This window comes from Sciurus vulgaris, assembly GCF_902686455.1.
Source record: "Sciurus vulgaris genome assembly, chromosome: 6".
Taxonomy (NCBI): Eukaryota; Metazoa; Chordata; class Mammalia; order Rodentia; family Sciuridae; genus Sciurus; species Sciurus vulgaris.
Genome location: NC_136466.1, coordinates 33277468 through 33295758, shown reverse-complemented (window position 1 = coordinate 33295758; position 18291 = coordinate 33277468). Strand labels below are relative to the sequence as shown.

The 18291-nt window shown below is 51.5% G+C and overlaps 1 protein-coding gene and 1 long non-coding RNA gene across 3 annotated transcripts in view; one reads left to right on the top strand and one right to left on the bottom strand.

The window, feature by feature from the left end:
* LOC306663758 overlaps positions 1 to 18291 on the bottom strand; it is a 52364-nt gene that overhangs the window by 20808 nt on the left and 13265 nt on the right. The window lies entirely within an intron of this gene.
* COL23A1 (collagen type XXIII alpha 1 chain) overlaps positions 1 to 18291 on the top strand; it is a 384293-nt gene that overhangs the window by 356165 nt on the left and 9837 nt on the right. The window contains exons 6-19 of the mRNA XM_079144321.1: positions 2280 to 2306; positions 3362 to 3388; positions 4718 to 4744; positions 8362 to 8478; positions 9402 to 9437; positions 9863 to 9889; positions 11214 to 11240; positions 12317 to 12370; positions 12834 to 12896; positions 13350 to 13394; positions 14900 to 14977; positions 16660 to 16713; positions 17371 to 17415; positions 18073 to 18162. Of these exons, the coding sequence (XP_079000447.1) occupies positions 2280 to 2306; positions 3362 to 3388; positions 4718 to 4744; positions 8362 to 8478; positions 9402 to 9437; positions 9863 to 9889; positions 11214 to 11240; positions 12317 to 12370; positions 12834 to 12896; positions 13350 to 13394; positions 14900 to 14977; positions 16660 to 16713; positions 17371 to 17415; positions 18073 to 18162 (717 nt within the window). The remainder of the gene's footprint in view (positions 1 to 2279; positions 2307 to 3361; positions 3389 to 4717; positions 4745 to 8361; positions 8479 to 9401; positions 9438 to 9862; positions 9890 to 11213; positions 11241 to 12316; positions 12371 to 12833; positions 12897 to 13349; positions 13395 to 14899; positions 14978 to 16659; positions 16714 to 17370; positions 17416 to 18072; positions 18163 to 18291) is intronic.

The following is an 18291-nucleotide window of genomic DNA, read 5'->3' as shown; positions in this document are numbered from 1 at the left end:
CGCAAAAAAAAAAAAAACTACCCTACAGGGTTGTTACAGTGATTAAGGCTAAGTGTGGGGACCACAGAGAACTCCCAGCAGAGACCCTGGCTGGCACTGGGTCCAGTGTATGTTGTAGCAGCCTAGAGGGTTGGGCCTGGGTGAGGTGTCCGCAGCAGAGATACCCAGCAGGACATAGCCCTGAAGAGGCCTAGCAGAGCCTGAGAGTAGGGGGTTGAGGAGGGGCAAGGCCCAATTTAGTGGGCTGCCAAAGGCAGGAGTCTTGGGCTTTGGATCCAGGGATCACAACAGCCAGGACCTGGCAAGAGGAGCATGGCCAACTAGGGCAGCTCCTGGTGGTGACTAGAACTGTACCTGTGGCTGGGACCAAGGCCCTGACCAAGATGCCCCAGGACCTGGACCCCCAAGGCTTTGGAATGACCCCAGTAGCCTCTCCTGGGATCCCAGCTGTCCCCAGGCCATCATTCTGATGTCCAAACCCTCAGGTGACCATGAGGCTGATGACTGAAAGCACTTAGTCACCAGTTTTCAGAATTGCCCTGGTTTCCTGGACACACACAAGGCCCTAGCAACAAGCCCTCCCCAGGGTGGCTACGTCACCTGGGAAATTGTCAGATCAGCTATTTCCTCTGAAAGCAGTCTGGAGCTCAAGCCAGAGAAGCCAGCAGTTTGTTCTAGTTTGGAATATATTTTCAAATACTCCAAAAAAAAAAAAAAAAAAAAAAAAACTCAACCCCAAATCACTTCTGGTTCAAGCATTTCAGATGAGGGATACCCAACCTGTATTTGAATGACCCTAATGTATTATCTTGGGAAATGGGACCCAAGTCTAAATACAAATTCATTTGTTTCATATGCAGCCTGAAGGTAATTTATGAAATATTCCTAATAATTTAATGTATGAAACAAAATTTCACAGTGTAGAATTTTCCACTTGTGGCATTGTGGCTCAAAAAGAGTTGAATTTTGGAGCATTGTGGAGTTCAGACTTTCAGATAAGGGATGATCTGCCTGTATCTCAAAATCCAGGGGAAAAAATCTGAAATCCAAAATAGCCTGGTCCTAAGCTTTTCAGATAAGGGATTCTAAACCTGGATGTGTACCTACACATACTGTTTTGCTCTGTTTCCTTAGTTTGACCAGCACAACATGCTCCATGCCAGGCCTCATCAGAGCACTGGAGACAGGGGATCAGCCCCTCTTCCTGACTCTACTGGAGAGGACTTGTGTAGACCACACATTAGCCATATGTCATGTCACATGCAACTCTTAGAATATATGTTCTGGGAACAGGGACAGATGGTCTGACTCTGGGAAGCAGAGAAACTTGGAGGCTTTGCAGGGGAGGAGGAAACTGAGAGGAAATGTACAAACTGGGGAGAGTGGGAAGTATGTGCAAGACTCAGAAGTGTGGAGTTGCAGAAAATGCTGTTAGGGTCAAAAGTGAAGTACGTGTGGGAATGAGGGGACAATGGCGGGAAGGAGGAGCAGACCAAAGAGCCCTGTCTGCAGGATTCCCCCCTATTGCATTCCTCTGCAGCCCTGCCCAGAGGGGAAGCTGGGTGGGGCTTTTGTAAGTCTCCCATGCCATGGTCACTGGCCTTCTGCAGACACCGGAAACCTGGAGGTGGCTGAGATGCCCATTTCTCAGGACTTGCCACGTGGCTTCTCTTAGCCTTTACGTTTGATTATAGAGGCTGCAGTCATGCAGGATGCTCCTCTGAGTTTCATCCAGTTACAAGTGACAGAAACTCAATTCAGGCTGGCTTACGAACAGAAGTGTGCAGGGGTAGTTGCAGCGCCAGGCCCTCAGCCCTGTCTTACTCTCTGTCTCTCAGCTCTGCTTTCTGCTCTGTTGGCTCCTTTTCAAGTCACATGGTGACCTCCCCAGAGCTCTAGGCTCAGCCCCATTGCAAACAAAGAGCCCTCTTTACCCTAAAGGCCACAATTTGAAGTCCCAGGTATGACACTCATGGCTCAGCTTGGGCCACAGGCTCATGCCTGCACCTGTCACCTTGGCCAAGGGAGTGTGGCCATGTGCCACCCCCAGCAACCAATGGGGTGTTATCTAGACAAGAACTTGGACTCTGTTGTCAGAGGAGGAGATTCTGGGCAGCAGACAATGCCCACCCTCCCTCCCCCATTCCACATGGGATGTACTCAGACCTCTGGGCTCAGGATAGTCTTCATTTTCTTAACACTAAACAGTGTTTCTGGGTCATACAACATGGAGGAAATGCCATTCTCATGTGTGACCTTTGCTCTCTCTCATTTTCCAGGGACCCCTGGGTCTGGATGGCAAGCCTGTAAGTAATGACTAAGAATTCCTAGGTGGTCCTGGGATGAGGCTACCACTGTAGAGCTGGGAGTGACCACAGGGCATCTGAGGGAAGGGGCCACTGGAAACCTGGTTCAGCTCAAAGAGAAGCCACTTGGGTGTCACATGAACTCAAATTCATCTCTGCCATCTGTTGACTGCAACCACAACGAGGCCCCTTCAGCCTCCCAAGTCAAGTCTCTTGTCTCGAATGGGTGTATTCACTCTTCCCTCATAGGGATGTTGTGTGGGTTATGAAAAATGGTGGACAGCACAGTCAGTCCTTGGTATCTAGTCAGCCCTCAAAGTCTGCAAGCCCCTCCCAATGGGCTCCCAAGTATCTCTTGTTCATTCTCAAGACTTCCAAGGTGGGCATCGAGCTGAAAAGTTCTCAACACCTGAGCCAGGATCTTATGGTCCATGGGTGTCTTTAGGAGATGATCAAGATGCACAGGAAGATATAAACACAAATAAATAATTGGATGTAGATAGATAGATGGGCAACCAGACAGATGGATGGGTTGTTGGCTGGGTAGGTGGAAGGATAGACGGATGGATGGAAAGACAGATGAAAAGAAGGACAAATCTATCTGTGAAGAGTGGATGGAGGCTGTGAGGGCTGCCTCTTCTGGAGACAAGATCTCTGTCTACTGCCTGCCTTGCAGATTCAATAGACACCTCAGGGTGGTAGTCTCCATTCCAGAATCTGGCACAGGTATGGGCTGAACAGTGAGGATCTGTGCCTTCTAGGAGAAGTGACTAGAACATGTGCCCACTTTCCTGCTGTGAGGATACCTATGGGCCCTTGTTGGTGACCCCAAACCCTCATCTCCCTCATGCTGAGGACTGAGGTATGGAGTTTCCATAAAGCCAGTGATAGCAGCTCTCATTAAGGGCTGACGGGCATGTGTGATTTTCCACCCAGTCACTCATCTCTTCCCAGCCTCACAGGCCCCTCTGCCCTCAAAGCCATGGGCAGCCAGAAGGGTATCCAGCCTAGCCCTCCTGACTCATGCCTGTTCTTTCTCCACCTTCCTTCCCCAGGGACTTCCAGGCCCCAAAGGGGAAAAGGTAAGTGCTGCTGGAGACTGTCCAGATGTTGGAAGCTGATGCAGGAGGCCAGAAACCTTCCTCCAAAGCCCAGTTCCATACTGTGGCCTTGGGCAGGTCACAGCCCCTCCTAGAGCCTCAGTTTCCCCATCTATAGATGGGGACAAGTAATGCCTACCTCCTAAAATGGTTATAAGACACATTTGATAATGCACATGTCAGGAGGGTTGAACCTGAGTTCTGCCCAGAATGTCATATTTCAAAATAAATGAATAACAAAGAAGTGCTAAGAGAGCTTGGGGAAGTTGAATTATGACTGTTACTGGTGTTCTCTGTGGGGAGGACACCCTCTCAGGAAAACAGGTGGCAGAAAGCTGTCTTTGAAGCCTGCAGTAGTAAAAGTCACAGGCAGCATACTGGAGAGCTAGGATTTGTGTGTCCCTGATGGTGGGATCGGAGGAAAAAGAGACCAGAACAGACTTAGGTGTTGCCTTAGATGGCAGGGCCAACTGAGGGCCTCCAGAGAAGGTCCAGGAATGGCTGGGCCACATCCATCCCTGACCTGGAATTTAGAGATGGAGAAGCAAGAGCTTGGTGGATGGTGGACACCAGTGTGATGTGGCCACTCAGGTAAGGGTAGACCAGGGTTGCAGGATACCATCAGGGCTGAGGAAGCCATGGAAACATAGGATTTGGTGTTCAGAGCCTCAGTTTTATATTCCAGCTCCATTACCAACTATGTGGCTTTAGGTAAGTTGCCTGGTTCTATGGGCCTCAATTAAAACCAGCCTCACAGACTCATGATCTGCTTGTTCTTTGTTGATGAGCAGACACCAGTGCAGTTGGTAGTGGTCATGATTGCCTTCTCACTGGTTCTAGCTGATGTCACCAAGCCACAGAAATAATTCAAGCAGGGGCTTCAAGATGAGAGAGAAACTAGTGACTTGGTACCTGTCGCTACATAATGCACTGACCCAAAGCTTGATGGCTTTATATGACATTTAATCATTACCATCCCTCACTGTTCCAAGGTTCAGGAATTCTGAGAGGACATGGTAGGAACAGATGTCCCTGATCCACCACGTCTGGGGTCTCAAATAGCTGGGAGCCCGCCATAGATAAGGGATTACCTGAGTTTCAAGCCCTGAGTCTGTTAACTGTGGGCGAATTATTGGCCTCTCTGTGACTCAGTTTCCTCACTGGAAATGAAGATAGAAATAGGGCCTGCCTATTGTTTTGTTAGAATTAAGTCAGACCATGTATATGAAGCACAGAGCACAGAGTAAATACTCAATAGGAAATGGGAACAATGAATGTACTGGTGATTTATCCCTTGTTTTCGGTTTCTAGGGTGCACCAGGAGACTTTGGCCCCCGGGTAAGAATGGAGCACCACCTCCCTCACCCACCCCACATGGTTTGTTTCATATTATTATAACAAGGCATACCTAGCATTTCCTCTGGGTCCAGCTCCCTATAGCGTATCACAGACCGAGGGAGTGACACCATCCTCCTGCCCACCACGGCTGCTGTGTGGAAGTCCCCAAGGCACCCTGGTTTGGCCAAGATTGCTACATCCCATCCAGATGGTGAATACCTGTTAGATTTCCCATTCCCCATCCTCGTCAGCATGGGTGACCAGACAGTAGAGCTGGCCCTGGTTCCAGATCAGAGACTGACCTTCCTGAGAACAGCTGGTCCCAAAAAAGGGAAGGCTCTGAGGCCAGCAGATCTGACCCCAAAGCTCAGCTCTGCCACCTACCAACCAAGTGACCTTGTACAAGTCACCTTTCCCTCTGAGACTCAGTTGCCCCAACCATGAGTCTGGATGACAGCCCCTATCTCAAGTGGTGGCTGTGAAGATTTATTACAACCATAAAAGCATCCAGAGGCCAGTGGGAGACAGTAGATCTCCATCTCCTCCCAGACCACCTCTGCCCATCACGGTTCCCTGGGCTCAGGAGCTCAGAAGTACCTTGTGCTGAACCTGGGGTTTCCTCCAACAGAAACTGAACCTGAGGTGGGGTCCCAAAAGTGGGTCTTGGTAAAAGATCACCTAAGTAGCAGCTCTAGACAGGTACCCTGGTCATTTCCAGCATGGCCTGGGCAGGGAACCCTAACCAGAGAGGTTGAGAGATGGACATCAACTGCCCAGAGAAACGCTGGATTGTAGTTGTTTCTAAAAACGTTGTGGGATACACACTGTCGTCCCCCAGGGTTAGTCACCCATGTCAATCATCTGCAAACACTGGAGGTAGGAATGGAATGGAGGATGAATGAGCCTCTTGGACCTGGAGGAAGGGAATTAAAAGAAAAGAAAAGAAAATAGTGGGGAGCTGGGGTTGTGGCTCAGTGGTGGAACCCTTGCCTAGCATGCATGAGGCACTGGGTTCCATCCTCAGCACTACATTACAAAACTAAATAAAATAAAGTTGAGGGGGAAAAAAAGAAAGAAAGTAGGGAGCAGGGATACAGGGCAGAGAGTATAGGCTGGGCTTTGTGGACAGGCATGGCTCATGGCTCAGAGCCTGGTTTTTGTGAAATGAGGACAGTAGAGCCTACATCACAGGATGGTTGTGATCACAAGCTGGGAGCAGGGAAGGGGGCTGAGTTCCCATGGCAGAGCTCTCCTGTGCCGGGCCTCTGACGAGAAAGCAAGACCAGGGCCAGGGCTGCATACAGTTGGTCATAGTTCCCTAAAGTCAAAGCAAGGGTGCTTCTGTTGTTTGATGGCTGCTGAGAAAAATCCACCCTCCCCCTTTTTATCTAAATAGGGATGGCTACTCTACCCATGGACTGGATATCCTTTGACCCACAAGGTTATGGAAGAGCAGATTTCACCCACCCCAGCCCTTTCCCACTTCATGAATATCCTCCCTATTGCCCAATATTCCAGCCATCTATGAAACAACTTCCCCAAACCACCCCAGCCCCAAAAAAGTTTAATGACTTAAAACACTATCTGTCATTCTCTCTCATGGTCTCCTGGGTTGCTAGGGTCTCTCATGGGAGGCAGCTGTTTGGGAAACCAAGGTGATGGTCCTCTCACATGTTCACCATCAGTGCAGCTGTTGGCTGGCAACTTAGCTGGGAAGCATCCACTCATGACTCTCCACAGATCTCAAGTTTCTCCCAATATGGTGGCTGGGTTTCTAGAGGGGATCCTAAGAGGAGCATCTCAAGAGGCAGGAAGTGGGAGCTGCCAGGCCTGTGAAGAGCTCTACCCAGAATGGACATAGCATTATTTCCACTGCATTCTGTTGGTCAAATCAGTCACATGGCCCACCCAGAGTCAAGGGGGTAGAGAAATAGACGCTGGCTCTTGATAGGCTTGCAGAAGAGCCTGTGGGCCAGAAACCAGCATAGCAGCCATCTTTGGAGCAGGCAGTCTGCACAACCAACAACCAAGCTACCTTTCTCTGAGCTGGGTTAAGTGGCTTTGCCTCCAGAAATAGCCTTATGAATTTTTTAAATCCCCCTCCACTTTTCTGACCACCCGACCTTTTGCTGACTAGATGGTTTTCCCACGGCTCAATTCGGGCTTTATAAGTAGAGATCATCCTGCGTACAGTCTCCACATCCTCAAGGTAGTCTGACTGAGTGAGGGGTCTGAGCCTGCTGGTTTGCTGTGCACCCCCATCCCCTCCTCACCCCACATTTCCAGGGTTAGACCTCAGTCATCCAATCCTTGAGGGAGGAGGAAGCCATGGCCCTGAGAGATGCTGAGAACCTCCCCTTGGGACCTGCTCAAGTGTCTAAACTTATTTTATACCTTAATAAATAGAATCCAGGCCAGTAGTTCCCAATCTGGGGCTTCTGAGCTGAGAGAGGGAGAATCAAGTTCTTACTGATTTGGGGCCAAATGAGACAGGAATTCACCTGCCACCATCACTACCTGAAGCTGAGTGACCCAACCACACTACCAGTTTTCTTCCTTTTTATCTGAAATTATAACCTTTTGACCAGGACCCAGGCCATTTGCTAGAGAGGTGAGATCTTTTATATCATGGCAGGGTAGGGGTACATATGAAAAAAAAATGATCTAAGAGAGACCAGTTGCTGTGGAGTCAGAGGAGACTCAGCATTTACTAGCTCTGTAACTCTGAGTAAATGATTACCCTCTCTGATCCCCATGCACTTCATCATGAGACAATGGTGGTGCCTAGCCAGCTCATCAGGAAGATTGAATGAAATAACCTCCAGGAGGTCCTTGCTTGCTCAGTGCTGAGTCCACAAAAGGTTTCTTCCTTTTTCAGCTTATAAGAAGGTTGGAAGCTACTGACACCATGACCTGGATGTGCCCCTTTACTGTATACCCTATGCCAGTGTTGGGCAGGTCCTGATAGGGCAGCAAGAAGGTGCCAGTCATGCTATGAGCTTCCCTCCTTGTGGACTGGGCCATGAGCTGAGGACTCTGGCTGCCTGAGGTCTGACCCAGTACTAACATTGGGTCCAAGAATTGGGAATTTGGTGTTGGAGAAGATTGTGTGGCTCTTCATTACCTTTTTATATTTTTTAAGCTTTTTATTTTGAGGTAACTATAGATTCACATGCAGTTGTTGTAAATAACACCCAATGTACCTTTCTTTCTTTGAGGGGGTGAGGGAGTGGTACTGACCCAATGTATGCTTCATCCAGAACCATCTCACAACCAGGAAAATGACATTGATGCCACCCAACAACCTGATTCTGATTTCTCCAATTTTACATACACTCATTTGTGTGTTCAGGTGTGCATTTTGTTCTATGCAATGTTATCACACTTGTAGATACACACAAAGATCCCTCATGCTCTCCTTTCATATCCATGGTCACCTCCCTTCCCGCGTCCTGAGCCCCGGGCAACTGCTAACTTCCATCTGTAGAATTTCCCATACAGTGTGTGACTTTCCAAGATTGGCTTTTTTCATGCAGCATTATTCCCTTCAGATGCATCCTCTCTCTGGAGGCTGGAACCCCTTCCCCTCACCCTTAACCAAACCCCATCTCTTTCAGGGGGATCAAGGGCAAGATGGAGCTACTGGGCCTCCAGGGCCCCCTGGACCACCTGGGGCCCGAGGCCCTCCTGGTGACACTGGAAAAGATGGCCCCAGGGGACCTCAAGGCCCAGTGGTAAGAGAAGACCTGGAGTTGGAGAACTCAAATCCTGGGTCTGTACTGGCCAAAACCCCAAGCCCTGATTCCAGAGCCAACCCCAGCCCTATCCCTAGTACAGACCCAACACCAACCTTCACCTAATCCAGATGCTGAACCTGGACCCAAACTTAACTCCAACCCAGTCCCAATTCAAATCCTGTCCTGGCTCCAGACCCTAACCCTAACCCAGCCCCGTACCCCAGTCAAGCCTTAAATCTTATTCTAACCTGTCCTAACCCAAATCAAGACCTTGACCCCAAACTCATTCTCAAATTCTGATCCACACCCCCAATTCAGACTATTATCCAGACCGTAACCCTGACCCCTCAAGAATCTGACCCTGACTCCAAACCCAACTCTTACTCCAAATAGACCCTTATCCCCTAACCCTGAACTTGGTTGCAACCTCAGTCTCAATCCTGACCCAACTCTGATCCTAGGTGGGCCTTTCTCTGCAGATCTTCACCAACCCTTTCTCCCCTCCCTGCCCCACTTTCTCCTCAGTACTAACTAGTTAGCCTCAGTTTTCGTTTGGTAGTCCAAACCCAAGCCCTGGAGGCCAAATCTCATTCTACGACCCCTTTCCCTGCTCAGGGACTCCGACCGGCCCTTCCCCTCCAATGCAGAGCCCACATCTCCACCAAACTGCCAACAGGGTGCCCTACTAACACCAGAGCAGCTTCTCAATTGACTCACCTATTCCTTATCACGTGGGCACATAAGCCTTAACCTTCTCGTCTGTGCAGTGGGGACAGTGACACCCACTTTTTCAGGGTTGGGTGAGGATGAAATGAGATCACATACTTAGAACCCCAGCCCAGGACCTGTGGTGAGTTAAATGGGTTCAACCAAATGGGATGTTCCTGGATCTTCATTGCTGTTCTCTTGTGTCCCCTCAGGGTCCCAAAGGAGAGCCCGGACAAGACGGGGAGATGGTCAGTATACAGGACATTTCAGAGGCCTGGGCTAGCAGGCTGTACTTGCCAGACCTGGAAGCCCCTTTGCCACCCACACCCACACCAGGACCACGCAGCGTGCCTGTGTATGCGCTTGCATGCTTAAGTGCCTGAGGCCTGAGGCCATAAGAGTGGGCATGCCTGTTCTGCCCTCTGCCCGGAGTAGGGAAATATATGGGCAAGGCACCCAGCTGGGACCAACTTCCCATAGCCCCACCATCCTGGTGGGAGTCTTGAGCCCTAATGCAGCAGCTGTCCAAAGCACAACCCCCAATCCAGTGACAACCCTTCCTCCTCCTCTTTGAGTTGGGCTGTCACCCTTTCTAAAAGGAAGGTGATAAAGAAGACAGGCCTAGGATCAGCCTCCAGTGCAATGTTTAACACCTCCTCTTCTCCTGTTCCAGGGCCCTGAGGGACCCCCAGGGTCCAAGGTGAGTGCTCCTCACTCCTCTTCCCGTCCCCCAAACCTGGGGGACAGGTACCCTCACCACCACCTTTCCCCACACCATCACCCCACCCCACTGAAGTGGAGGCAGAAGGGTTAGGAGTCCCAGGTTCATGACCAATAGCAGGCTACTACAACTCCAGAGGGCTTCTGTTTACCCCTCTATTAAATGGGAGCATAATAAACTGTTCCTGCCTCAACTTCTCAGTGGGCTATGAGAGTTGAATCACAAGACATAATAGCTGCCTGGATTTTAATAGACTTCATTTTGGAGCAGATTTATGTTCATAGCAAAATTAAGTGAAAGATGCAGAGAGTTCCATAGACCCTCTGCCCATACCCACATGGACCCAGCCTCCCCCTTTACCAACATCCTGGACCATAGTCGGTACATCAGCTACAGCTGATGAACCTACATTGACACATCTCCACCCAAAGTCCATAGTTTATGTGGAGGTTCATTCTTGGTAGTGTTGCATTCTGTGGGTTTGGGCAGATGTATGATGACATGTGTCCTCCATTACAGAACCTCACGGTCATTTCACTGCCTTAAAAGTCCCCTGTGCTCCACTGTTCATCCCGTCCTCCTCCTCCCGAATCCCTGACAAGTCCTGGTCTTTTTACTGTCTCCTTAGCTTTGCCTTTTCCAGATGTCGCACAGCTGGAGTCACACAGCATGTAGCCTTTTGGGATTGGCTGTTTTCTTTTCACGGGTTGAGGCCTCATTGCCTTTTAGGGCTATTACCCATGTTGAAATGTACAGTTTATTTTCCCAATCACCCACTGAAAGACATCCTGATTGCCTCCAAATTTTGGCAATTATGAGTACACCTTTTACCGACATCCATGGACAGGTTTTTGTGTGTCATGTTTTCATCCATATCAGTTTTTTTAAGCCTGCCCATGTCAGCTCTCTCTTTTCTTCCTGCCTGGGAGTTAGGAAGGAAGGCTGTGGTCCTCCCTGAAGGAGACACTGGATGAGGAGAAGGGAAGGACGAGAAGAGTGATGCACTTAGTGAGCGCCTGCTGTGAGCACGGGCTTCCAGGGAATCCTCTCTGAGGCTGCTCTTTCAAGAACAGCGACACACCCAGGGTCATTGAGCTAGGGGGTGACTGACTCAGATGTGGACTCCAAGACTGTCAGCCTCACTGCCCGCTCATTTCTCTGGAGGGGGCGTTCAGGGGCTTTGGGCTGGCACTAAGCTGTGGGTCCTTGGTGCCCCTTCTACCAAAAGAGAAGGGGGTCAGTGTGTAGCCCAAGCTCCTGGGGCTCTGCCCTCTCTCCTGCTCTCCTGTTGTCTCCCTTTCAGGGTGAGCCTGGCATTCCGGGAAAGAAGGTGAGGGGCCCCCGTGGAAAGGCTTCTTGGCCAGTGACTGGAAGTGGCTGGAGAGAAGGGCAGGGGCCAGGGACAAGGATGAGGATGATGCTTCCCCATAGGGAAGGTCCCCTTCTCTTCCTGGAATCCTCGCTGTGGATGGCCGCCTTGTCCTGTCTCAGTGGAGCCAGGATTGCATTCATTTATTCACAGACTCACTCTTTTCTTTCCTTAAACACGTCAAAGTCATGCTCACTTCAGGGCTGGATCAAAGTGTGGTCCTGGGACCAGCAGTCAGCATCATCGCCTGGGGGTTTGTTGGAAATGCAAATTCCAGGCTGAGAGTGTAGCTCAGTGGTAGAGCACTTGTCTAGCATCCACAAGGCCATGGGTTCAATCCTCTGTATGGCAAAAGAAAAGAAAGAAATGTAAATTCTAGGGTTCACCCTGGGCCCACTGAATTAGAGGCTCTGGGGGTAGCCCTGGAGTCTGTTTCAGCAACCCTCTGGGTAACTATGATGTGCACCCAACTCGGGAACCAACCACTGAACTGGAGTCATCTTCCCATGACTAGACCTCCTCCTCCAGATCCAGTTCTCAGCTGTTCCCTCCTCTGGTTCCTTCCCTGGGCCACCTGCTCCCCTGAGTCCCTTTCCATCATGCCATCCTGTTATATTCTTTTCCCAAAACTTATGCTAATTCCTGACATGGCACCTTCCACTTATTTGAATATTTCTTGTCTCTTTTCCTCCTGTCACTCCTTCTGAGAAGAGACCTCGTCTGCCTAACCCACAAAATGTTTGATGAATGAATTAATGAATTTACCCTTGTTCACCTGTCCATCCCTTGTTTCTGCAAACTCCTGCTGAGGCTGGCCCTGGACTGGTGGGGACAGGGAACAGATGAATCTGATGTCATCCATGCCCTAGAGGCTTAAGGAGGGGAGGAAGGAGCTGTCTTGACCTGCAGGTCCTGGTGCTGGTGCCAGGAATTGTCTGGGATGCTGGGGAGTCTAGAGGAGGGAGGAGTGACAGGCCAGCAGAGGATCTGGCAACAGGCCAGGTGGGATGCTACAGCCTCAGCCCTTCTCTCCTCAGGGGGATGACGGGATGCCCAGCCAGTCAGGGCTCCCTGGGCCCCCAGGGCCCAAGGTAGGTATAGGCCTACTCCCCAGGGGTCCCTCCCCCTTCCACCTCCCACAGTTGCCATCTGCCTGGTGAGGCCCCATCCCCGCCCCTTCACATCATGGGGGTGTGCCCAGGGCAGGCCAGAGGGAGACATCCTCTTTGTTCCCATCTTAGATGAACCCACTCTCCTCCCTGTCCCCAAGCTGGGAACTAGGTATCATCTGTACACCTTGATCACCCAAACCCTTGTAATAGCCAAGTCCTGGCCAGCCTGCCTCTAAAAATGTCTCTTGCACTCCTGAGCTGCCCCAAGTATGTGCCAAAACCCAGACCAGAAGCTGGTAGCGGTGGCTGGGAAGAGCCTGGAGGTCCACCTCTCCCCCTGGTGAGGCGTTCTCCAGGAGGCCTGCCAGCAAAGCCCAGCAGCCCCAGGCAGCCCCAAGCCTGTCCCCAGCACTTGCTATCACTATGAATATTTGTATTTCAGGGTGAGCCAGGGAATGTGGGTCCCCAAGGAGAGAATGGCATGGACGGTGCCCCAGGACCTAAGGTGACATTAGAGTTGCTCTACTCCAGCACCCAAAGGCCCCATTCAAACCATCACCCAGCCACAATGCGGAGATGTAGTTTCACCTCTTTTCTGCCTTTAAATGGGAAGTCCTGGGAGGGCCTGGGCCAGAAGTCTCCTTGAATTCACAATCAGAGGTTGGCATTGGGATGTGGGAGGACAGTAGATCTGGGTATGTGACAAGGCCTCCATTAGGTCCCTGCTGTAAGCCTTGGGCTCCTGGGCCTCAGTGTCCCCACCTGTTCACAAAATATGCAGTCAGAATAGGGTCTCATAGGCCCTCTCTCCGGGAGTCCTATTCTTGTAAGGTGTTTCTGATACACAGGCCATTAGGACCTCAGCACATGGGGCCTGGGCCCTTTGGAGAAGAGGGAACTGAGGTGGGGCAGGGTGGGAGGGTCCCACACTTTTGGCTGTAACCATGTGTCTCCACAGGGGGAGCCTGGCCACCGAGGCACAGATGGAGCTGCGGGGCCCCGGGTAAGCCACCTCCCCTCAGGCCACACCAGTGGGATATGGTGGGGCCAGTAGCTTCAGAAGCTCCCAGTTCCCACAGAGAACTCAGAGGCACAGAGGAGCTACAGGACCTGGGCACCTCTTTAAAATTTTTTGTATTTATTAATGACTTTAAAATTTCATGATCCAGGGACTGGGGATATAGCTCAGTTGGTAGAGTGCTTGCCTAGCGTGCACAAGGCCCTCAGTTCAATCCCCAGCACTGCAAAAAAAAAAAAAAAATTTCATGATCCATGCTTGTGGTAGAATGTTCAAATACGGATGTGTAAAAGTTAAGAGTCCCAACCTCTTATATTAAATAAGAGTTCTTGCCCTGCCCAGGTGACTGTATGCTCTTTTAGACTCTTGATATTCAAACATAGGTCCTCCATCTGCCTCACAGCATGGCCCTACCCACTGTGATGTGGACCTGCTTTTCCCAGTCCTAAGTGGAGGTTCAAGCCTCTTACCAGGGGCACAGCCACCCCAACTGGCCCCAGATCTTTGTGACCAGTCCCTGCAGACGTACTTTTACATTGATATCCAGGATTCTATCCTTGACTCTGTCACCTGATAAAACCACAACCCCTCTTGCTCCCAGCAGCTGGCTTCTTCCTCCAAAAAATAGGTCTGAGCCCCCAGCCTGGCTGTGCAGGTGGCTGGAGTTGAGATCGGGCACTGAGTGTGGGCTTTGTGCATACACCGGACAGTTCCTTGAAGGTCATGGCCCAGCGGCAGCTAGGCGACAAGTCAAGCCAGGCCTGACTCTCCACCGCATGCCAGGGGCTGGTTCTGAGCCTGAACCAGTGCTTTTGACCTTTCGCTTCTGGCCAAGAGCAGCCCCAATGGAAAAGTGGGGCTCAGAGCGGGCGGGCTGGGCCTGCAGCAGTGCACATGCCTGTGCAGCACACGGGCACCTGCACATGTGGGCGAGTACAGACGTGTGCAGTGCGCACACAGCCGCAATGAATGGGGATGCGACACACATTTGTGTAGCCTCTACCAGACGTTGGGAAATGGAGGCACAAGGACGGATCCAGCCACTTGTGTCCTTCATTGGTCTACACAAGTGTTTCAGAAGGCTGGGGAAGTGGGGGAGGGGTGTTTGGTTTTAGTTTTGTTTATTTGGCAACATTTAAAAGTCTGAAGACTTCTCATCAAAATTTCCATTTTCTCTGAGAACTCAGGGATCAGGCCTCAGTGGGCGTGAACACCCACATGAGGGCAAATCACAGCCACCCCCCAGGCCAGGGGGAGGTCATTCCTCAGTGGGCCCCCAGGCCCCACCTGTCACTTCCCTCACATGCTGAGATTCTGTCAGCTCACATCTGAGACCTGCACACACTCCGGAGCTGACCTCAGTGTGCCTGCACATGGTTTTGGGTATCCAGGCTGTTCTGTCCCACTTGTCTCTGGATATGACACTGAGACAGCTACCACATCACCCACCAATGTAGCCCTTCCCTGAAACTCTTATTCTTCTGCCTCAGGGTCCCCCAGGCCTCAAGGGTGAGCAAGGAGACACTGTGGTGATCGACTATGACGGCAGGATCTTGGATGCCCTTAAGGTAGTGATCCTGGGGGGACCAGGCTGCACCCTTGGTGCTCGTTTCCTGAGGGAATTGTCCCTCACTTTGTGTATCAATCCTGTACTTCTTTGTGCAAGGAATGGGGGCAGCTTTCCACAAAGGCCTCGATTCCATTAGGTCTGGATATGGAAATCAGTGCTGTGTTGAGACCCACCTGGTACCCAGAGAACTGCTGTGCATGTGGTTATGTGGCCCCGAGCTCCCCAGAGGTCAAGGCAAAAAGGGAAGCTCCCCACTCAAGGGCAGGATGCAGAGCATTTCCTGGTCACTAAACCCAGCAATGTCTCCTGGGGCCTTCCTGGGGACCACTGACTGGAGTGCAGGGCTTCTAATAATTGTGAGGAGGGATAAGTGGGGAAGGGTCAGGAACCTAAAAAAATGCATGACCTCTGACTGGCGAACTTGGGGCCCACGACCAGTGGAGTGGGAGGCTGGATGCTAACTGCTCACCAGTACCAGGGAAAGGAGCTGGGGTAGTGACAGTGTGGTCATCAGAAACCAGACTGGGCGCTGGTACCCGACCCCACCCGAGCTTCAATTCCAGTTATCTCCCGCAGGCCTCGGGGAAGTACAAGTTGATGGTAACTATGGCCCATTCCGGGCCTGCATGGTGTTGCAAGGTGTGATGTGGCCCTGAGGGCGTGCACAGGCATGGTGTGTCCTGAGCTAGCTGGGAGCCCCTTGGGAGAAGCTACCGTGCAGGCAGTCAGAAGGTGGATTTTGGATGCCAGACTGGGGTGATGAATCAATTGGATGGACAATAGGCAGCCATAGTTGGTTCTTGAGCAGAATGACCTAAAAAAAAAAAAAAAAATACACACACACACACACACACTGGGGAAAGGCTGGCTGGGGAGTGGACAGTGCATGTGGGGGGCAGAGAACTATAGGCAAGGAGCCCCTCAGGGAGGCAGGTGTGCAGGAAAGACAGTAAGACCAGGGACCACCCAGTAGAGATGCCAACAGGAAGGGGTGGCTGGGAAGATTGAGTAGAGGAGTTAGGACAAGCTAGGGGAGCTGGGAGGGGTGTGGCCTTTGGGAAGGGGCATGAGCCTGGGAGTTGATCATGAGCCATGGTGTGGGCAGTGACCTGCAGGAATCCTGGGCTGGGACAGCGCCTTGGATATGAGGTCAAACTGGAAACACTTGTCCCCTACCTGTGTGACCAAGGAACTCCTTGAGGCCAGCAGACAGCAGGTGTCAGCCAGTTGGTCAAAGAGATCACAGGGCAAGCTGAGAGAGTGGGGCAGGTCACTGTTCAGGGTGTTAATTCCTGAGTGACTGGAATGCCAGCAGTAGATTTAAACTTGCTTTGAGGGGCAGCAGGGAGCCATCACAGAATCTTGAGCAGGAGTGTTTGTGAAGATGTCTGCATTTGGGGGAGACTGACTCTGAAGGCAGAGGGAGTCTGGGCCTTCTGTGGCAGCTGACACTGTGGTATCTTATCCAATGCTGGATGCCACCTCCCCTGCCTATTCCAAGATCACGGGGCCAGATCAAGCTAGAGGTCCTATGGCTTGACCTGACTGGGTGGGAAGCAGGCTGCAGGAACCCTCCTGCAACCCTGCTGGACAGGGATTTGACCCCAGGTAGAGGGGACAGTGGGCAGTGCAGGGGGGTGGGGCTGTCTAACTGCTGACCAGCTTGACTTTTGTACACAGGGTCCTCCTGGACCACAGGGAGCCCCGGGGCCACCAGGGATCCCTGGAGCCAAGGTTAGTGCAGATGCAGCTGTGTGGTCCCCAAGTCTCCAGGGTGTACCTCCCCTCTCCTCTCTACCACATTCCCTCTTCATCCCTTCCCTCCTGGTGCCTTGGCCTGGCTTCTGAGGTCTAGAGGGAGCTTGCTCCTTCCCCACCAACCTGAGTGCCTTTTCTCCCGGCCCTTGCTACTCACTTTTGCTGGAAGGTTCATTCACATATTGAAACTGAAAAATCAGCCCTCAGGACGTCACCATGGCCCCATAACTTGCATAGCATTCCCGTGGCTTGAACCTATCCATTTATAACCTGCCTACTTGTCTTGGAAGAAAGAGTCCAACACATTAAAGTCAGGCAGGGTCTGTTCCCAGTATGGTTGTTCCTGGGCTCCAGGTCTGAAGCAAGTTATTTAACCCTCTGAGCTTCAACTTCCAAGTCTGTAACATACCAGCTTGAAGATCACAGTCCTGGGCTACACCTGCCCCTGAGAGTCTGAGCACAGGGAGGCAGAGGGTGCCCAGCACCCAGTGAGCGCCCTCCTGGAAGTCCAACAGCAGGGATCCCACCCAGGGACAATGATCAGGGAGGCAGCCAGTCCCTCCCTCAGGCCACCAACCTGCCTCCAAAGCTGAAGGAGGCCTAAACTCCCTTTTACTGCCTGTTCCCTTCCAGGGTGAGCTTGGATTGCCCGGCGCCCCAGGAATCGATGGAGAGAAGGTCTCTGGGCTTCAAATGTCTTTGTTGAATCCGGTGCTGGGTATTAGAGTGTGTGTGTGTGTGTGTGTGTGTGTGTGTGTGTGTGTGTGTGTGAGAGAGAGAGAGAGAGAGAGAGAGAGAGAGAGATTGTGGGTGTAATCCATATAGACATGAACATATCCCTGGGTGTCCTTTGCTATGTGTCTTTACTGCTGGGTCCCCAGCATGTGGTACATCATAGTCATGACATAATTGGTCAAGTGAAGGTCTGCGATGACTCAGAACTCTTGAGATGGGAGTACAAAATTGATTCCATGAGTACTCCAAAATGGCTGCCCCAGTCCCAAATTCTCCCCCAGAACCCCAATCCCCACCCCCTGCCACCCACACACCCCAGTCTTGCAGGGAGGCAGAGGGGGATTGTCCCCTCGCTGTCCCAACTCCCCTAGTGCATTCGGCCAAGGCTTCCAGCTACCTGCACACTGGATATTGGAGTGTGAGTGTGTATTTGTGTGCGTGTGTGTGTGTGTGTGTGTGTATAATCCTCTATAGACCCACAAGGAAGCCAGGATCCACAGCAGAAAATGTGGGTCTGGCCTCACCTGAGCTGAGCTCAGTGACCCACCAGAGTGGAGAAAAGAAGCATGCCCACTGATTTCTTGTTCTTGTGACTTTTAGGGTCCCAAAGGACCAAAAGGAGACCCAGGAGAGCCTGGGCCAGTTGGACCCAAGGGGGAAGCAGGCGAGATGGGCTTGTCTGGACTTCCAGTATGTGGCTGGGCTGGGCCTCACCCTACTGATGTTGGGAAGGGGTGGTCCCATCATGCACGTGTGCAGGGTGGCTGCTAGGGGTTGTGGGGAGGGTAGAAAACACATGCTGGGAAGGAGAGAGCATAC